Source organism: Prionailurus bengalensis, chromosome E4 (assembly GCF_016509475.1).
Source record: "Prionailurus bengalensis isolate Pbe53 chromosome E4, Fcat_Pben_1.1_paternal_pri, whole genome shotgun sequence".
NCBI classification, from domain to species: Eukaryota; Metazoa; Chordata; class Mammalia; order Carnivora; family Felidae; genus Prionailurus; species Prionailurus bengalensis.
In genome coordinates, this window is record NC_057360.1 from 7824244 (window position 1) to 7845642 (window position 21399).

A 21399-nucleotide genomic window follows, 5' to 3' on the forward strand; every position below is an offset into this window, starting at 1 on the left:
TGGAGAGTGTGATGCTAAGTGAAATAAGCCACACAGAGAAAGACAGATACCATAGGTGTTCACTCTTATGTGGAGCCTGAGAAACTTAACAGGAACCGATGGGGGAGGGGAAGGAAAAAAAAAGAGGTTAGAGTGGGAGAGAGCCAAAACATAAGAGACTCTTAAAAACTGAGAACAAACTGAGGGTTGATGGGGGGTGGGAGGGAGGGGAGGGTGGGTGATGGGTATAGAGGAGGGCACCTGTTGGGATGAGCACTGGGTGTTGTATGGAAACCAATTTGACAATAAATTTCATATATTTAAAAATAAATAAATAAATAAATAAATAAATAAATAAATAAAAATCCAGTTAGTATTCTCATTTCCCCCAACTGTCTTACACAGACAACATACATATATATTTGGTCTACGTGTTTAATCAGCAGGCAAATAAATTCCAAATATTATAATTAAAAAATAAAATAAAATAAAATAAAATAAAATAATTAAAAAAATAAAAAATTTAAGACCTGATTTTGTTGTGTTTTTTGAGGAGGCAATGATTATTATTTGCAAATATAATGACTCAGTCATTATATATCTAATATACATAACTCTTTTTTTCTTATTTTAGCACATTGGTTAGAACATTTAAGACATTGTGTAGTAACAGCAACAGAACCGTCATGCTTTCTGTCTTTGCTGATGATGTCCTGTCTGCAGTAGGAGAACCATGCCTGCTCTCTTTCCAGCACGACCTTCCTTTAACACTTACATTTAATCATGTTCTTTTACATGCTCTCATCAGCAGAATCAGAACAGTGGCTCATCATTTCCTTCTCCACATCGACAGTATTTTTCTCAGTGACAAGCAGCTATTTCAGTCAAAAATTGTATGTGTTCTAGATTTGCCAGTGGCTGATTTTAAGGGGGAAAAACGGTCTATTTCATCTATGTTGTTATCTGTTACCTTTGCAGAGGAAAGGCTGATGATGTGTTGGTCTTTCTCATTGGTTACGATCTCGGTGATACTGAACATGTGCCCCACAAGTTTCCCCACCGGCTTGGTGCTGATGTTGGGATGCCACAACCGGAGCACCTTGTCGTCTCCTAACAAGGAGGACATGGGGAGGTTATTTGTTTTCTCAGGGATACAGACAGCTGTACGGACAGCTGGTCAAAGTTTAAAAAGTGCCTCTCACTCAATCATATCCTTCTCTTCCTTCTAATACCAAATCACATTCTGCTTCTTCCAGGATGCCGTCTATGATTGACTTGCTAAGAGGCCAGGCTTGCTTTAGGGCCACTTCCTCCTGTCAGGCTGTTTTGCAATAATTGTATTTACACACACGAATGTGAATTCTTATAAATATTATATGAGTCCTTTTCTTGATTCAGTACTTTCCCACTCATTCATGCATTAATGTATTATTTATATTTTATTTACTTCCCAAGGTATTTTAGACAGATGTTCTTTTGTCTTCACATTGAGAGGAAGAGGAAAATTGCACATAATCTCTACCATTATAACAAATCAACAGTTTTCCTGTCTCCATCTTCCCTTCTAGCACATATCCATAAGCATCTATAATTTACACATACTTACTATCATAGCATACATACTATTTTTTAATTGTTAAAATCACATGCGTACACGGTAAAAGATTTAACAACACAAAAGGCTATAATTTTGTCAAAAATGTCTTCTTTTCCCTCAGAATCCCTACTTCACCTCCCTATAGATAATCACTGCTAACTGTTTTCTCCCTCTTTTTTAAAAATAAACTTTTTATTTTCAGAGTTAAGGAAAACACTTTTCCATTCGTATTGAAACGCGTTGAATTATTTTTAGGGGGTATTTAGATTACCATTTCTCAACAACAAAAAATCACTATTACTAACTTTATCTTTGATCTACACATTTAAAAAATATAATATAAATGTTTCCAAAATAAAAAAAAATCACTGTTTTTTAAAATGTATTTTTACCAAGAAATCACAGCATGCTATCTTGAATGCAGAGAGAGACCAATCGTGTTATTATATGTGGGGACTACAAGGCAAGTTGCTTTCTTTTTTTTCCCCCAGGGTTATTGAAATATAATTGACACACAACATTGTGTGAGTTTAAGGTATGCAACATGATTATGTGATATAAGTATATATTTCAAAGTGAGGTTAGTTAACACATGACCACCTCACAGTTACCTTTTTTCCTTGTCGTCAGAACTTTTTAAGATTTGCTGTCTTCATAACTTTCAACTCTACAATACAATACTGTTAACTATAGTCACCATGTAGACTTTATATCCCCAGAACTTATTCATCTTATCACTGGAAATTTGTATCCTTTTGTAAAATACAAATTTTATATGTTCAATATAATTCATATTATACATACACACACACACACACACACACACACACACACACCATTTTTTTTTTTTTTGCATTTGTGGAAAAGCACAGGTCCACACCTTCATAATTATCATTTTGGCTGCTACATCATCATTTTTTAACATTTCCTATCAATAAATGTTCCTGCTAATTTTAGTCTTTCACTTTATTCAGCAACTTAAATATTTTTTTCTTCTTTTGGATATTGTTATTGAGGATAAATTTCCATGTTGTTAGGTTGTTTTCTAAAATGGTCATACCAAATTCCAAAGCCATCAACTATATATGATTATACCAGTTTCATCAAACTTGGGCCAGCAAATGGATTTTATCATAATTTAAAATGTTTGCTATTTTAATGTCTAACATGACACTATGTTTTTATTTAATTTATATGACAACTGATGCTGCTGAATTTTTTCTCCCACGTATATCTGCTATTGTATCTCCTCCTATGAATTATTTAATCATAGACTTTACCCATGGTCTATTAGAATTCTGATGATCTTAAAAATTAAAATCTAATAAAATTGTATTATCATATGCATACACACACACATCCACTTTTATGATAAAGACTAGCTAGTTGTTTACCAACTCTTATTGTCTCTTACTGGGTACACAGCTGGACTATATTTCCCAGACTCCCTAGCAGTTAGGTGTGATCAGATTACCGACTTTAAGGCAGTGAACTAAGAGAATTGATATCAGATTTGACATGAGTAAGAGAAATACATTTCCATTTTGCTTGAGTCATTATACATTTTGGGATTTATTGTAAGGAATAAGTTTAAGAATTCTCTGACCTTGCACCAATGGGTTAACAAGGCTTAGAGTGGAAAGCTGCCACAGGGTAAAAGTGCCTCCAGAGTAGAACAAAGCATAGAGCAGAGTGGAAAGCCCCTTGCACAGGAGGAAACTGTCCAAGAACAGATAGAGGTGGAAAGCTGCTGCAGCAAGGTGAAAGCGCTGAGAGCTAGTTAACAACAAAAATGCCTTGTTAACCCTGAGATAGCATGTTCTATTTGTTTTAGCACCTAGAAAAGTTAAGATAAACAGATACAGGACCTGGTGCCTGTAGTAAATGGCCATGTGCTCAGTGCCAGGACTTTGATTTGTATTGATCCTAACACCTAACACCTCATACCTTTAAAACCCCCTTTCTCTCACACACATGAGTTAATGATCACTGTTTTATTGTCTCTTTAATGATCACTATTTTATTGTCCATCACATTTTTAAGCCTTCTGATCCTAATAAATACCGAGCAAAGATCCTTACTCAGGGTTCTTGTATCCTCCTGGACATTAGCCTCTCTCGTATTCAATTTTGTGTCCACTCTCTTGCTGGACAAGAGAGAACTCCAGACTCAAAGTCTGTGACAGTTTGTTACAGCATTATCTAATGTGTAGTTGTAATCTATTTTAAACAAGCAACCTAAACCATGTATAATAGTTTACAAAATATAGAATATTTTTATTTTATTAAGCTTATTTATTTTACGAAAGAGAGAGAGAGATAGAGAGAAAGGAGAGAATGAGTGGGGGAGGAACAAAGAGAGAGAGACAGAGACAGAGAATCCCCAGTAGGCTCCATGCTGAGAGTGCAAAGCCTTATGTGGGGCTCGAACTCATGAACTACAAGATCATGACCTGAGTGGAAATCAAGAGTTGGACCCTTAGCCAACTGAGCCACCCAGTTGCCCCCCAAATACAGAATATTTTTAATATATTGGATGTCCCATTTCACAAATAATTAAATGTCATTTTGAGTCATATAAAATCATCAAAGAATTTCAAGTTGAGGGGCGCCTGGGTGGCGCAGTCGGTTAAGCGTCCAACTTCAGCCAGGTCACGATCTCACGGTCCGTGAGTTCGAGCCCCGCGTCGGGCTCTGGGCTGATGGCTCAGAGCCTGGAGCCTGTTTCTGATTCTGTGTCTCCCTCTCTCTCTGCCCCTCGCCCGTTCATGCTCTGTCTCTCTCTGTCCCAAAAATAAATAAACGTTGAAAAAAAAAATTAAAAAAAAAAAAAAGAATTTCAAGTTGGAACCCTAGGAATATATAATCCAACTCTCTTATATCAGAAAAGAAACTAACTCCTACATATTAAGTGATTTTCAATTAAATGATTTACCTTACTTTAATGATTTAAGTGTGATTTTTCCAGAATCACATATCAGAAAATGGTATCACATTAGGAATATTATGGCACATTCTTGATAATTTATTATCAAGGACCTTCAGGGCACTAGAAAAATAAGATTGTACAATAACATTATAACTTAAGGTATAATTTATATATAAGTTATATAAGACACAATTTGTGTATTAAAAAATACAAAATTCAATGTGGCCATGTTAGTTAATCAGGTATCACATATTTGGCCACCCACAGGATGAATTTGCTGATATATATTGGATTTTTTTATGGAAATACACTTACCCACACCAGTCAGTTAGGGAGGAGAATTAGATAACTTACCAGCTGGACATTTATAGACCAAAGAAATGTTCTAGACACAAATGTTTTCATAATTCTATGACTATTTTGCCAGGTTCCATAAAAAGAAAAAGGAACATAGTATTTTCTTTCTCTCCTTTGAGTATTCCAATCCATTCTTCAAATCTTAGCATACCTTTACCTCCAAGAATATTTCAAAATGTCTTCATATTCTTTAAAACCAAGTGCCCCTGCCTATGTGTTCCCTGCCCCAGCATGTTTTATAATTAATTATTCATTTTTCTCTACCATCCACTCGAGGGCAGAACTTTTTCTTTTTTTATCATAGTATCTCAAGTGTGTAATCTACAGTGGGAGTTCAAATATTTATTGAACAACTTCCACAACTTCAACCTTGGGATGCTGAATCCTAGCTCAGAAGTTTAACTATCAAGTGGCACAAGACTGGGAAAACATGTATCCAAACAAAAATAAATCTTTGTTGAATGTTCGCCTGATTCCTTCCACTCCAGAAGTCGTTGGGTTATGGAATCTTAGTAGAGACAGGCTGAAAAATCTCAGGACACGATTGACTCTTACCTTCTATTTCTCAGGCAACTGGTATGGATTGAATCATGTCTCCCTAGAATTCTTATGGTGAAGCCTTGACCCCCGATGTGATGGTATTTGGAAATGGGGTCTTTGGGAGATAATTAGCTTAAAATGAAGTTTCAAGAATTGGGCCCTAATGATGGTATTACTGTTCTTATAAGGAGAGACACCAGAGAACTAGCTCTCATGCTCTCTCTCTCTCTCTTTCTCTCTCTTTGTCATGTGAGGATAGAGGGAAAAAATGGCCATGTGCTGGCCAGCAAGAGAGCTCTCACTAGACATTGACCATGCTGGTACTTTGATCTTGGACTTCCAACCTCTAAAACTGACAAAATAAATTTCTGTTGTTTAAACCATCCAGCCTATAGTATTTTGTTATGGTAGCCTAAGCTGACCAAGATGGTGACCAGGATATTTTAAGTGGGTAAGGGGGATGTTTTGTTAAATTTAAAACTTCCATGTTGCTCTTATTAACAACAGCAAAAAATCTTAAGAAATTACTTCATGCTTGGCATTTTGTTAGATGTTGAAAAAATTCTAGATACTGACCCTACTGAAAGTCTTTTTCAGAAGACCAAAACTTATACCTTCTAGAACTTATTTCCAACATTTCCTCCCTAAAGCTGCCCCTGATCACTGTCCGCAGCCTCAGATGGTGTTAGGATTTCTTCCCCATTCTAAGGTTGTTTTCTTCCTGTTTTGTTTATAGCACAAACCCTATTTAATTATTATTATTATTATTATTATTATTATTTTGCTTAAATATCTGTTTACTCATTATCTGGTGAGTCTTATATTTCTCATTTACAGCAGGGTTTGACAAATAGTAAGTGCTTAATACATGTTTGCTAAGTGAATGAATTGGCTAGTCACTTAATACATGTTTGCTAAGCGAATGAATTGGCTAGAGTCACTCAGGGAGTGCTTACAAAATATGTATGTGGGGAAAATCTACCTTGATTTGAAACCTGGCTCTATCACTCACTAGCCTTATGGCTTTAAGTAAGTGACTTCATCTCTCTATTTCTGGGTTTTCTCATCTGTATATATATCAGAGATGACTGGAACTTTTGTCATAACCTTATTGTGATATTAAATGGGGTCATACATGGATAATCTGAACAGTTCCTGGACTATGAGTGGACTATTACTACAACTCTATTCTTCTTTTTCTAAATCGCTGTCATGTGCAATGTATTTTATATAAAATGTTTGGGGGAGAAAGAGAAAAATGCATTCACAGTGATACAAAACATGCCCTGCTCTTGAGAGTTTATAATCTAGTAGAACCACTAAGGCAAGCATGAACGGTCTGGAGGTAAAGTAAGCATTCATGGAAAATATTTCAAATCTGAAGGTAGGATTTTCTACTATAAATGATATATTATGGGTCATAAAAGGTTAATTCCTTGTTCTTTTGTTATTTTTCATTTATTTTAGTTTCTCTCTTCCTTTTTTTTTTTTTTCACTGTGATTTAGATAAGGCCACATACAAAGATAGGATTTTCTTTCCTTTAGCAAGCTCCTATTTCAGCTGGTGAGTCAGTGGATCCAAATGCCTCACTCTTGATGAGATGAGCTGGCTCAATGCAGAGAGAAAAGCAAGGGAGGGAGAGACTGTGTTAACCAGATTGCTGTGTTCCAGGGGTTGCAAAAAGGGGCTGGGAGCAAAGAGAACTGACTCGAGCTCAGGTTTCCGAGACGACCGGTTGCATGATGAATTGAGGCAAACCATTCTCTTTTCTGGGGCCCCAATTTCCTTATCTGCCAAATTTTGATCTCCCAAGATTCCTTCCCATTCTAAAGTTTTATGATTGTGTGCTGTGGAGGGAGGGGATTACTACAGTGAGAGTACAGAGCAACCAGGAATTTGTAAAGATAATGAGAAAAACTCCAGATTATCAGCTACATGATTCATACTGAATAATTCCTATAATGCAATATCTTGCTTGCATTCTCTTTTCATTGACAAGTATGTTCAGAACCTGAGCCTCAGGCCCACAGGTAGTTGGGCTTTACCACTCCTGGAGGATGAAGCCGGGCTATCCTCAGAAGAAAACCTGTGACTTGTATGACACAGGAAGAAGGATACAATAAAAGATTATGACTTGAGAAATGTGGCAAACAAAGAGCTTTGTCCAGTGTGCACTATGAAAGAAACCCATTGTGTGCTACCAGAGTCTTCCAGTTGGGTTTGTTTTTTATTGATAGTAATGGAATCCTTACGTGGTCTGTGTGGTGGTTATTTGGAGCCAGAATGATCAGAAAGGGACATGATACTAAGCTCTAAATGTCTACAGTGCTTAATCTGTATTGTTATTGTTACAATTATTAATCTGTTGACTCATGATCCATGTTGTATTATAGTTATGTATTAATATGTCTTATTTGTATGATTAGATTTAGAATTCTAGAAGGTTAAAATACAACCTGATCTCTATGACACATAATGCCTAGTCTGTAAGGCTGTGCAAGAAATATTTGTTGAATGAAATATTAACAAGTGCATGCAGAGCCTCCAAGTTACCTTGGATGGCAGAGAATTGTTTTTATACACTGGAACTTCCAAAGTAGGAGTTTAGCTCTTAAAACGCCAATAGAGATGGATATTAGCTTTAAAAAAAATTCTTCATGGTCACTACAACAATGCTCAGGAAGTTTGCAATTTTTTTGTTTGTTTTGTTTTGTTTTTGTAAATACCTTGTCCTGGTTTGGCTTTTTTTTTTTTTTACCTCCCTGCAAGAGCTTCTATTTTTTCAAGCTCATCAAATGTCCCTGCATATTTCACACATTCAACTATGCCTAGCAAAGCTGCTTTCATAGTATATTTTGAGTCATCAGCTGGTACATACAGTACATTTAGCAATGTGCTTGGCTGAGTCACTAATCAACAAGAGTATTCTCCTGAGGAAAATGTGTTTTCAGTTATTGAGGAATTGCATTTTCTACTAATAGAAGCTCTGTAACTGTGACAATTTAATAAATTTTGCATGGTGAAAAGTATCAGTTGCCTGTCAGTCATACTGCTAGATGTTTTGGTTTTGTAAGAAAGCTAGAAAACCTATAATTAATAAGATTTCAAAGCTATAGCTGGGCATCTTATAATATACTGACCACTGAAGTTATAATGAAGGTCAAATACCGTATTCCATAAACACTGAAGTGGTTTGAGTTCCAGAATTTTACCAAACACGTTTGTGTTTTTTCCCCCTCAGAAATGATTAAAATACCTAATATTACAAAATATATGAAACCTGGTCAATTCTTACATTTTGAATTATTTTGTGTGAGAACAAAGGGCTGTTCAAAGGAGTTGATTAAGATGGAAGTGACAGTTTGTCTTTTCAGAAGAATCCAATTTAGGAATCAGAGCTCACTATAGCTGTGCCGTTTTGCTTTCTTATAGGGTTTCCTGAGGAGGGTCTGAGTTGAATTAGGATAGAGGCCACTATATTTTCACCAAACTCAAGACATGCCATGCTGGGGACAGAGTCCATTGTAGTTCTATTCTCTGTCCCAGGACCACTGTGCTCTTGCCCTCATCCCCAGAACACCCCTACCTCCTTCTGATGAGTGGCCAGCATCATTTCCTCACAAGGAATAAGCCAAGACAGTCATTGGCTCAGCAAAGGGCAATGGGGATCAAGAAATTGTGAAAGAAGGACATCACTTCTTTTGAAAACATGTGATCTCTTATGTGTTCTAGACTTCAGTGCGGGGCTCTTTAAAGGATAACCTCAGTGCACCTGGGTGGCTCAGTGGGTTAAGCATCTCACTGTTGGTTTCGGTTCAGGTCATGATCTCACAGTTCCTGAGTTTGAGCCCCGTGTGGGGCTCTGTGCTCACAGCGTGAGGCCTTGTGTGGGATTCTCTCTCTTCCTCTTTCTCTGCCCCTCCCCTGCTCACACCATCTCTGTCTTTTTCAAAATAAATAATAAATTAAAAAAATAAATAAAAGATAACCTCAATTAGCACAGCTTACAGACTTGGATCCCTGTTCATTTTGAGAATTATCATCACCAAGCATCAGGAAACTCGCCCCCTGTGCAAGCCATGACTCCCACATACTACTCTGCAGACTCCTTATACATATGCTTTGCTTTCTTGATGTCCTTGCTTGAAATTTAGAAGTCTGTGGCGCATTAATGCCTCAGTTTTCTGAGTACACAAAGCTCTGACTATATATTGAGTAATACCTAATTAGCAGACTGGTTTCCAAAATTTCCAAAGAACATTTTAATTTACCTCCCTATGAACAGGAATTTCCTTAAACAATAGAATCGGGGTATTTTAAGCTCAAGGGAATCTTGGAATTGATGTAGTTCAACTTCCTCTGTTTACCAGATAAGGAAAGTGAGCAATGGGAGAGATTACATGATTGTTGAAAATCAGACAGTTGGTTAGTGTCCAGGTTATGACTAAACCCAGCTCTTCTAACTTTTAGTGCATTATTTTTACTTGTTTTGCTCTTCAATAGACTACTGTATATATTTTTTTAAATAATATTCAAACCATAAACTAGTTTTAAGTAAGTGTTGTGAAAGGGCCCAAAGCTGAGCACAAATTTCAATATAAACTTCAAATATAAACTTGAAGAAAACTTTAGCTTTATGTCCTCGGGGGAGATTACCGAGGTGTGCAGAGACAGTGTGGCTATCTTTACACAGTTGACCCTTGAACAACACAGGTTTGAACTGCATGGGTCCACTTATACGAGGATTTTTTTTTTTAATAAATACACTATGGAGCTATAAATGTATTTTTTTCTTCCTTATGACTTTCTTAATAACATTTTCTTTTCTCTGGCTTACTTTATTGTAAGAATACAGTGTATAATACATCAAACATTCAAAGAATGTGTTAATCAGCTGTTTAGGTTATCTGTAAGGCTTCTAGTCAACAGTTGGCTGTTGGTAGCTAAGTTTTGTGGGAGTTAAGAGTCACTTAAAGTAGGGATTTTCTACTATAGAGGGTCAGTGTCCCTGACCACTGCATTGTTGAAAGGTGGACTGTACTTATCAATATTGCACTTCAGGGCTGAGGCATGATAGGAAACTCTTGATAGGAAAACAAAGGTGTGTGTGTTTTGGGGGAAGGAATTTGAAGGAGCCAGTTGCATTACTCACTGAACAGTTTTGCTCTTTTAATAAATATTTTTGCTCTAAGAATTTACCAAATGGTACGTTTGTTGGTGACAGCTTGCTTCTTTTTTTTTTTTATGAAATTTATTGACAAATTGGTTTCCATACAACACCCAGTGCTCATCCCAAAAGGTGCCCTCCTCAATACCCATCACCCACCCTCTCCTCCCTCCCACCCCCCATCAACCCTCAGTTTGTTCTCAGTTTTTAACAGTCTCTTATGCTTTGGCTCTCTCCCATTCTAACCTCTTTTTTTTTTTCCTTCCCCTCCCCCATGGGTTCCTGTTAAGTTTCTCAGGATCCACATAAGAGTGAGACCATATGGTATCTGTCTTTCTCTGTATGGCTTATTTCACTTAGCATCACACTCTCCAGTTCCATCCACGTTGCTACAAAAGGCCATATTTCATTTTATCTCCTTGCCACGTAATATTCCATTGTGTATATAAACCACGATTTCTTTATCCATTCATCAGTTGATGGACATTTAGGCTCTTTCCATAATTTGGCTATTGTTGAGAGTGCTGCTATGAACATTGGGGTACAAGTGGCCCTATGCATCAGTACTCCTGTATCCCTCGGATAAATTCCTAGCAGTGCTATTGCTGGGTCATAGGGTAGGTCTATTTTTAATTTTCTGAGGAACCTCCACACTGCTTTCCAGAGCGGCTGCACCAGTTTGCATTCCCACCAACAGTGACAGCTTGCTTCTTAAAAATCTTGTTTGCTCTTTCCCTTGATAAAGTTCAGATCTCCAGTATAAGCCATTTTCTTGATGTTTGTTTGAGTTTCTGTTTTGTTCATTTACATCTTTCAAGTCTATGTGATCTTTATTTAAGGTGACTCCGATCTCCTTGAGGTACCCCAGGAGCTCTTCTTCTCACACATGTAGGCAGCCTGGGGCTGCCACATCCCCTACATCCAACTAGGCCTTTTTTTCATCACCAAAAGGAGCATCCTCTTGGGTGTCTAATCACATGTGACATTTAAGTTCAAACTTGAGATCTGCTTGCTCTCCTTCCCATGTAAGCAACCTCTTCCTGATCTCTGGTGACAATACAGCTGCTGCTCTTCTGTTTCTCCTACTTTACACACTTGCAGATGGTTGATCCATCTTGTTAATCCCAATGCCATTCTTACTTCAGGTTTTATGACTAGTTTCTTTCCCAGGCTTTTGGGACTGGCTCTCTCTTTTCTTTTTCCATTGCTCCTACAATTCAGACCCTCACTGCCTCACTCATGACTTCTGGAACAGCCTCCTAACTGGAACCTCTGAGTTCTTTTTATTCCAATAAAACCCCCATACGTTTGCCAAAATGACTTTGCCTATGTGTTATAGATGGATTGAATTAATACTTATTGAAAAGCAACTATGTGCCAGGCATACATTATCTCAGTTAATCTTAAACACCACCATATGTGGGTTTTGTTATTGTTAGTATTATTATTTGTAGATTTGTTTTGAGCACTTATTATGTGCTAAGTACTTTATTTGAATTTGAATTCTTATATATAATCTTATGAATAGATACTGTTATCAGTCTCACTTTCCAGTAGATGGAAGCTTAAAGGAATGAAATAAACTCCCCAAGGCCACACAACTTGCTGGAAAGACAACCAGGATTTTCAGCCAAAAGGTCTGACTCCAGAGCTCAGGCTCAACGCCATCCTCCTGCACCCCAGGATTATAGGTGATGAGTCTGAGGCTCAAGGAACCTCTTCATCCTCCACTTTCCCCTTCAAGCTTCTTATAATATCATCTTTCCCTTACTCTCCACAGATGACCTTGTATCCTAAATTACACCATACTTAACCCTTAAATACTAGTGTGTTTCAAGGCTTGCTCCCTGGCCTCTTTTCTCCTAACTCTAAAACACTGGCCCCTGACCTTGGTGGTGATGTATCCCATTGAAGATTTGATAAAATTTGGAACTACCTTTCCAGAAAAATGCACATAGACACACAAGTGTCATTAGCTTTCAGGGGCCTCCAGAACTCCTTTAAAACCCTGGGGGACCCAGTCTAGGAACTCATGCTCTCACATGTTGAAATAACTTCTAGAGAGATTAAAGGTCTGAAGGTAAAATATAAATAAAGCAATAAAAAACTATAGTAAATACAGGAGAAAGTATATCACATATTCTGGTGCTAAGGAAGAACTTTCTAAGTGTGCCATCAAGTCCAGAAGGCACAAAGAAAAAGTCTGACAGATTTAGGCAAATTTTTTAATTCTCTAAAATGTTTTCCTAGGAGTAAAATTCTGTAGGCTTATGAGGACCACCATATTAATCAAGGAGAGCGCTGTTTGCCAAGTAGAAAATCTCTGTATGATATGAACTATCCCCTTACCTCCAGTGACAATCACGTTTGCCTTTGTACAGTAACAAAAAGTGTTTGCTCCTCTTGGCATGGAGAACTCTCTGACAGGCCTGGGAAACACAAATGAGACGTAAAGCTTCTACATTTTTCTTTATAAAGTGAATTCTAACTTATACATAGGTTATGTTCAGTAGACTCATGTCTAAGCTGGTTGTAAATCAGGAAGTATGGTAAGTAATGATGACATCTTCACTGGCCCACAGAATCCTTTCATTCCATAATGTGATTTACCACAGCACTTTGTATTCTTTCTGCTTAGCGGGAAATCAACTCTTCCACCCTGGGAACTATGCTTGTGCTCACGGAAGAACTGTCAGACACCGACCATTCTCAATCCAGAAAGGCTATTGGGTGGCTGACTTAGTCCATTTGGTCCACACAACACCAGGAATGCCTTTGGACGCATCCTCCTCTACCACCACCCACATGCCACCTTCTGTCAAGTCCTCTAAAATATACTGAAATATTACCACGGCTTCCTGTTTCCACTACAGTGTCCAGGTTAAAGCCTCCATTCCCTCTGACCAGACCTTCTACAATAAACTGCTAACTTCTTAGCCTCCACCATGTCCATTCTCCTGTCCACATTCCGACCTCAAGTTCTGCTGTCATGTGACAGCCAGGGTGACCCCTAAAACCTGAATCGGAGCACACCACTTCTGTCCAGGGATTTCCTGAAGTTCTAAGAGGATCCAAGCTCCTTCACCTGGCCCACTTGGCCCACATGGCCTTGGGTGGCCCCTGTCACCTTTCCATGCTTGTTCCATGCCTTCTCCTTTCCCTTCATGCTGTGATCCAGCCATGTTACTCTAGCCACCCTCCCTCTGGCCACACTAAGCTCCTTCACTCCCTCCATAAGACATTCTGCACAGGCCAAAGATGTGCTTGCTTGAGATCCTGGTCTTTCTCCACCCATCCTTCTGTGAGCATCAGTTCAAAAGCTACTTTATCAGAAAAGCCTTGCCTCAACTTCACCCTCTTGCCCTCACCAACTAAGCAGTATTTTTTGTGTTATTGTCTCTCCTGGTGCCATATTATTTTCCCTGTAGCATATATATATCATATAATTTTAGTATATAGGTTTTGAGTGCTAATTTAGTATCTGTGAGTAGTATTGTGCTGTACTTAAAAGAGCCCAAGCTTCAGTGAAAATGTGTGGGCTTAAATCCTGGCTTCATCACTGTGCCTTCTGACTTATTGTTTTGTTTGTTTGTTTTTGTTTTTAGAGAGAGAGAGACAGTGAGCATGAGTGGAGGAGAAGGGTAGAGGGAGAAAGAGAGAATCCCAAGCAGGCTCCATGCTCAGTATGGAGCCGGAGACGGTGCTCAATCCCACAAACCATGAGATCATGACCTGAGCCAAAATCAAGAGTCAGACGCTCAACCAACTGAGCCACCCAGGTGTTCTATGCCTCCTTGTTCATTAGATGAGATAATAATAATAATACTGACCTCTGATACTAGCAATAGTTGAAAGCTGTTACTGCATCTGACCAGATGGGGTGAAGGAAGAGACGTGTTTATGTGAAGAGGGACACCTGGAGGGAGCCCTGGATCAGGAATTAATGAGGCACTGAAGCAGGGAGGGAGGGGAAAGACAGCAGCTGGCCTTCATCTCCTTTTGCCTTGGATGTGTGTGTTATTTCCTTTCCTTTTTTCTTAAGCACAAATGGCAGCATATATCATTCTGTTCCTTGCTTTTCACTTCATATTGTATCTTGAAGATATTTCCAAATCCGTACATAAAATACTTCCCCTTTCTTTTCCCCAAAGTTCATGAAAAGAAGCCTCAATGTAGTAACAGAAATCTAAAGTCGGAATTGAGAATTTTTAAAATGTTTAAATGTCCCAGATAAGAAATAGAAAGTTTTGGCGGGTGACTCATTTCAAGTTTTGCCAATGACACACTTGGTAACTGTAGTTGGTTGACTGACTGAGCTAAGCTTGATGGGGTTACACACCAGGAAAGACATCACTCTCTTCTACCCTTGTCTCCAAACACGGTCTCTTATGGTGTCACTTTGTACCAACAGCACAGCCTCTTGGGCTACCTTGTGTTAGCACAGCTTCTAAGATATCTACTGTGTCTCATGGGACATTCACACTGGCTCACCACACAGAAAGGTGTCACCCCTCCCCATTGTCCTGGGTCCCTCTGGCAAGAGAAGAATGTGTCCATTAGGCATGGAAAGCACATCACCTCAGGCTCACAGTACTTTCAGTGTCCTACAAAAATGTTCTAGTTGTTCTTAATCAGAAGGTTAAGAACAGGGCCAGGGTGCCTCAGTGAACCCTTATCTGTAAACACCTCCCATAGCAAGATGGCACCAGCCTCAGTCTCATGTACAAGGTAGGCCCACATGGTCCATTCTATAGAAAAGAAAATGTAGCCACCATGGCACTTTTAGTATAGAAGACTCCCAATAAATATTTGTTTGAATATCCTTAAGATATGAACACCAGATAGACAACACCCCTTTCTGGAATCACAGAGAATAGAAATGTATTGATTCTGGGAAGTTCTCTCTGAAGTTTTCCCTGCTACTCTTGAGACAATGGCACTTCTGAAAGAGAAACATTTTCTAACAATTTCTTTAAAAAGTAAAAATAAAAACTCACTCTACTCTCAAAAGGCCCTGACTGAATGATAGTGTCCTTCGCCTCAGCTTCCCTGTTATTGTTACACAAATCCAAGCCTGGGAGGGAAGAGGTCAGTCAAGGAAGTTAAAGGGGTGACTCTTAGCGCATGTGGGTCACATGGCTGGTGCTGTTTACTGGATGGAAGATGGTGCCCAGACACAAAGGGACTCCAGGGAGATCCTGTGATCGATGAAGAAGGGCCATTGAGCAAGTAGGGTGTCTTCCTATCTTTTCTTCCCTTGGAGGTAAGGATAGTTGGTGGAAGTGAAGGCGGGATGCAAGGAAGAAGGTATTTTTATTTCCTCCTTGAGAATGTGAAGTAGGAAATTTCAGAGTGACTCACATCAAGGTATTTTTTTAAGTGGCCCACACTCTGCATTGTTACCTGCCACTGATCCATATTGTGCCCATTCCCAAGGGACAAGTAAGGATGCAATAGAAAACTAAATCAGGAGTTGGTAAACTTTTTCTTTAAGGAGCCAAATAATAAATATTTTAGACTTTGCCATATAGTCTCTGTTGTCACAACTACTCAACTCTGCTACTGTGGCATGAAAACAGCCATAAATAATACATAAATGAGTAAGCATGGCTGTATTCCCATACTACTTCATGAGCAAAGAAATTTGAATTTCACATAACTTTCATGGGTCATGAAATGGGTCATCCCTTTGACTTGTTCAACAATTTGGAAATGTAAAAATAATTTTTGGTTTGCAGATGTAACAAAAACAGATGGCCTAATGGTTTTGGTCCTTGTGGTTTTATGACCCCTACTCTCAATGCCGGAGCACAAGGCCCAAACCATGACAGCTCCAGGTAGCTTCACCTGTTCTTAGTATTCACACTCATTTTTTGCTGCTTTTCAGCATCTTTACAAAGGGAACAAAAAAAGAACTTACATTTATTGAGTACTAACCATGTACTCACTTTACATGAGTTAACTTAGGTCATTTTCCTAAGACTATAAGGTAGGTACATTCATTCCCATCTAATGATGGGGAAACAGATTAAGAAGAGGTAATGTTACTGTGTTCACAGTGTTCAGTGCTCAGAAAGCTAGTTGTACTAGGATGGAAACCAGCTTTGTCTGGGTCCACAGCGACCCTATTATGAGGCAGTATATACGTCCCAGTATAAAAACCTGCCTCTGAGTTGGGTAACTGAGAAAAAGTAATGCTGAATAGTTAGTTGTTCATCTCTGGGAAGTTGTCAAGCTATCGAAGGGTTAAAGGTTCAACTTATGTCTTGCAACAGGCCCATATGCTTTACATGGTATAATTAATTGCAGATGTTCATTTTCTTGCTGGTACAAAACTCCATTTGTGAAATTACCATACAAAATTATAACCAAAATGGTAATCATGTTTGAAATGGAAATTTTTTTGAGAGGAGTTTTTTCCTGCCTTCTTGGGAGTTGTGCTAGCTCCCATTTTAACAGCTGGCCAATTACGTATTAGGATAATCGCAGTTTCATCGGGCTCAACTTAAGACTCATTATAGGAAATTGCAGAAATAAGAATATGTTGAATCTAGGGATGAAATGGACCTGACTCTCCTTCTATTGAGATGACTCTCCAGTGGCACCGACAGTTCAGGAAAACATTATTATACTGTATCACTTGAGAAATCTCTTTAGCTTCTAGATTTAGGAGAGTGGCCCAAGGAAATAGTTGAAAAATTCAGCCATAATCTTACTGAATGGATCGATGATCACCGTTTGCTGAGGTTGGCTGAGTATTTTTATCTCAGTTTCCTGACTCCTTCAGGCTGAATGTATCATCAGCCACATTCCAGAAGTTATGGTAAATACTAGGAAGCTCAGAATTGGGCTCAAAGACAAACTCCTGACTCTTGCAAAATAGATGATTTCAGAGCAAAGACCAGAAGTATTGGCTAGTTTGAAAATAAAATCTTCTAGCGATCTGTTTATGACTACTAAGTACCAAATCTATGGAACACTGTGGAGACAAGGAATTTAAATTCCCTATAATACCATTACATAAATTAGAAATACATACAAATATAGATTTTGAAGAAAATGTATAAACAAAAAGATACATTGAACCCAATAGAATGGTGTTGTGTGTGTGCATGTGCGTGTGTGTGTGTGTGTGTGTGTGTGTGTGTGTCTGTGCATACATACATGGGAAAATGGATTGGAATCCAGGATAAAAAGGAATACAATAAGTGAAGGAGAATATAAACAACTTAGTCCTGCTCTTGAGGTTACTCCACTGGGGGAGAAAAGAAATTAGATTGGCTTAGAATCATGCTAGTTGAAGGGCATATTTTCCCTCACAAAAAGAAGGTATACAATCTAAATGAGATCAGGAAGATTACCATCTTGTTTAAAATCTAACACAAGAATCACCACTTGATAGATAGATCCTAAGCTTTTGAAAAAGGGAATATGTGCCCCATCATAACTTGTTCCCCAAGGAAAAATATGAGTCTTTTCTTTCCCTCCCAGTATTGTTATTATTATGGATTTTGACAGTGCATGGAAATCAAAGTGTTCTTTAAAAATCAATTCTTTGTGAAAGAGCATGAACATCTATAAGCAAATAATAAACCTTTAAATTATTACAGTATTTTACAGTTTCAAGGGACCTTCACTCATCTCAGCTCATTTGAGCAGTGCAAAAGTCCTGGGAGGTAACAAAGTTACTATTTTCCCCATTCTTTAATGAGGCTGTTGAGGTTCAGATAAGTAACATTCCCAAGACCACTTGGCCAAGAAATAAGTGGCAGAAGTGACATTAGAAGTCATTTGCTTCCTCATAAACTTATTCCTTTACTAACATTCTCTCTTAATAAATAGCTTAGCCATGCAAATGGACCTCCCAGACAGAAACCCAGCAGCCGGCTACTGCCCTAAGATTTCCTCTGGATCTTGGATGATTTGCTCTTCACCTCATTCAGTTCTTTGCTCAAATGTTAGCTCCTCAGAGCAGTGTCTCCTGATGATCCTATCAAAAATACTATCTGCAGTCACTCTATCCTGCAACCTTACTTCATTTCCTAAATTTCTATTATTTATAGGATTGTCTTTCCCACTTGGATATGTGCTCCAGGAGAGGAGAGAGTTGATCTTTTTTGTATACCATTATATCAATTCTTGGAACAGTTTTTGGTCTATAATAGTCGTTCAATGAATATTGTTACAAATGAAAAAATGAAATTTAGATTTCTCTCTTTATTTCTTTTATCCAGTAGGTCACCAATTCTTATCAATTTTACATGAATCTCTTCTCTCTCCATTTTTATTTCCACTGGTTAAGTTCAAGCTCTCATCAGTTCCTTTCTGAATTATTACCCTATATTCCCAGTTCTCTCCTTTCCAACTTGCCTTTCCCCAATCCATTCTCCATCGTGTTGCTAAGGTGGTCTGTCAAAAATACTTCTTTGACCATTCTGCTTGCCAAAGCATTCAATAGCTTCCTATAGCTCTCAGGTTAATATTCCAACTCTTCAGCATAATATACTGGCTTTTTCATTTTTTCCCTGTCCCTCCTCATCTTTCCCAACACTTCTCCCTCTCTGTGTTTCAATAATATTGATCCACTTACAGTTTCTAGAACTCGCCATTTTCTTTTCCACTTCCACACCTTTGTAAATGTCATTTCTTTAATGGGGCTATTTATCCACTCTCAATGCAATAGCTTTGCCTGGCTAATTGTTATCAGGTCTTCAAAACTCAGCATGCATGAGCCCTTCTTCAGGAAGACTTCCCCAATTTTTCTCCCTTCAAATTCCTATGTAGGATGCTCTAAGAACTCTTTTCTGCTCCCATACACCTCTCTAATATCTGTATCATGACACTTATCAGCCTCTGTGGGAATCTATTTGTTTTCTCTCTCATCAGATACAAGATCAAGGAACCAGTCTTATTCATCTTTAAATTACCAGCACAGAGTACAATGCCTCAAATATAGTAACTCATCAGTAAGTATTTACTGAACAAATGAAGATCCAGACTCTGGAGCTTCTTCTTGTTTCATCAAATTCCTCAAATTATAGGACAATTGGTTAGACAATGTTAGATATAGTAATAGCTCTCGACAGACTTAGTGTCTTGAGAAGGCACACCCTTAATCATAATTAAAAGATAAATAAAAAGACTGAGGCACATAAAGGATACCTAAATCAGTTGGGAAAGGAGGTTCTGGGAGAAGGTCAGGAAAATTTCCTAGAGTTGGTATCAACTGATCCTTGAAGGATTATGGGATCAATTATACCTCAATAAAATTGGAAAAAAGTTAAAAACAAAAAACTTTCCTCTTTTCCATGAAACAAACAAACAAACAAACAAAAGGATTATGGAGGTTGAGGGAATAGAAGTAAGAGGAAGAGAGGGGAGAGTATTTAAGGCACCAAACAGGTATAAAATCCCAGCATGTACATGCTCCTACCCTGAGAGCAGCCACGAACTCAGAGTTACAGGGGCTTAAGTACAAGGCAGTGAAAGGCAGTGAAGGGGATGAGGTAGAGAGGCTGGAAGAGACTAGACCATGGAGATGCTATGGCAGGGGATGGAAAACGTGAAAGTTATTGAGATGGCTGGATATCATCTTTATCAGAATACTCTGGAAGATTAAGGGACAATAGTCTTGGCAGGGATAAAACTGAGGAAAGACGCTAGTTGAAGATAGCCTAGGGATATAGAGATACAGAAGATAAGACAGATTCAATGAGTGTTTATAAGAGAACATAGAAGGATATGTTGATTGGTGGTTTGCGGGCACAGAGGAAGGAATCATATTGGGGTTGTGAGATTTCTGCCTATGAGTTGATGGATCATAGTAATTGGATGGACCAAAAAAAAATATTTTAAAAATCCTGTAAAATATATAGCTTAAGAGGTGAAGGATTTAAGTTCAGTCGTGAACATGAGTTTGAGGGGCTATGAAATATCCAAGTGGAGATGGTGAGCAGGTATACGAAGTACAAAGTTCAACATAGTTTGGGTTTCATAGCATATAGATGTTCATATGTTAGAGAATAGGAACATCACCCAAGAAGTTCCTAGAAAGTGATAATTAAAGTTAGCTAAGCACAGAACTCTAGAGAACACCCCATTTAAGAGCAAATACAAAAAGAGGAGTCATAGGAAAAAGAATAATAAGATACCAGGAGAAAACTCTGGCTTCCCAAAAGCTAAGAGGATAGAGTTTCAGGGTGAGTGAGATCGGTAATGCCAAATGCCCTGAGGCTATCTGATATGTTAAGTTTCCATTGGTTTGACAATGTAGACATCACTGGCCAACTTGAGAGTCCCTTCTACCGAGTAGAAGGGGAGACGCTGCATGAGAAAAGGTTATGGAGGGAACAAATAATGTGGAGGTAGTGGAAGTGGTGAGTGTGGAGTACTTTTTCCAGGGAAAGTGTAGTATGAAAGCTCAAAGGAGGTTATAGGTCAAGAAAAGCATCACTCACATCAGAAGAGACTTAAGTATTGTAGGTGGAAATGAGAGACTAGGACAAACAGATTAGCAAGCTAAAAAAAAAAAAAAAAAAAAAAGCAAGGCCACCAATGGAGGCTTTTCTATTTCAACAAAAAAGAAAGATCAAGGATAGGTGTGGATATAGAAAATTCCAAATGATGTGGGATGTTGGGAATTACTCCAAAGGCCTTAGGGTTTTGTGGTCATGAAGGGCCAACATCAATGGAGGTGGGGATAGTCTGAGGTAAACAGAGAGGGTGAAATAAGGACTCTATGGAGCAGTGGTTTGGGATTCTGATTGGTGCTTGACAGATGGGGTGCATGGTAGATGAGGTGCAGGGCAGAGAATGCTGGTGATACATGAG

General features: G+C 38.4%; 1 protein-coding gene across 1 annotated transcript in view; it reads right to left on the reverse strand.

Annotated features, from left to right (window-relative positions):
• The window catches only part of WDR64 (WD repeat domain 64), a 150295-nt gene that overhangs the window by 80403 nt on the left and 48493 nt on the right, over nt 1–21399 (reverse strand). Inside the window, exons 9-10 of the mRNA XM_043568636.1 lie at nt 12919–12998; nt 950–1089 (exon numbers count right to left, since the gene is read on the reverse strand). Of these exons, the coding sequence (XP_043424571.1) occupies nt 950–1089; nt 12919–12998 (220 nt within the window). The remainder of the gene's footprint in view (nt 1–949; nt 1090–12918; nt 12999–21399) is intronic.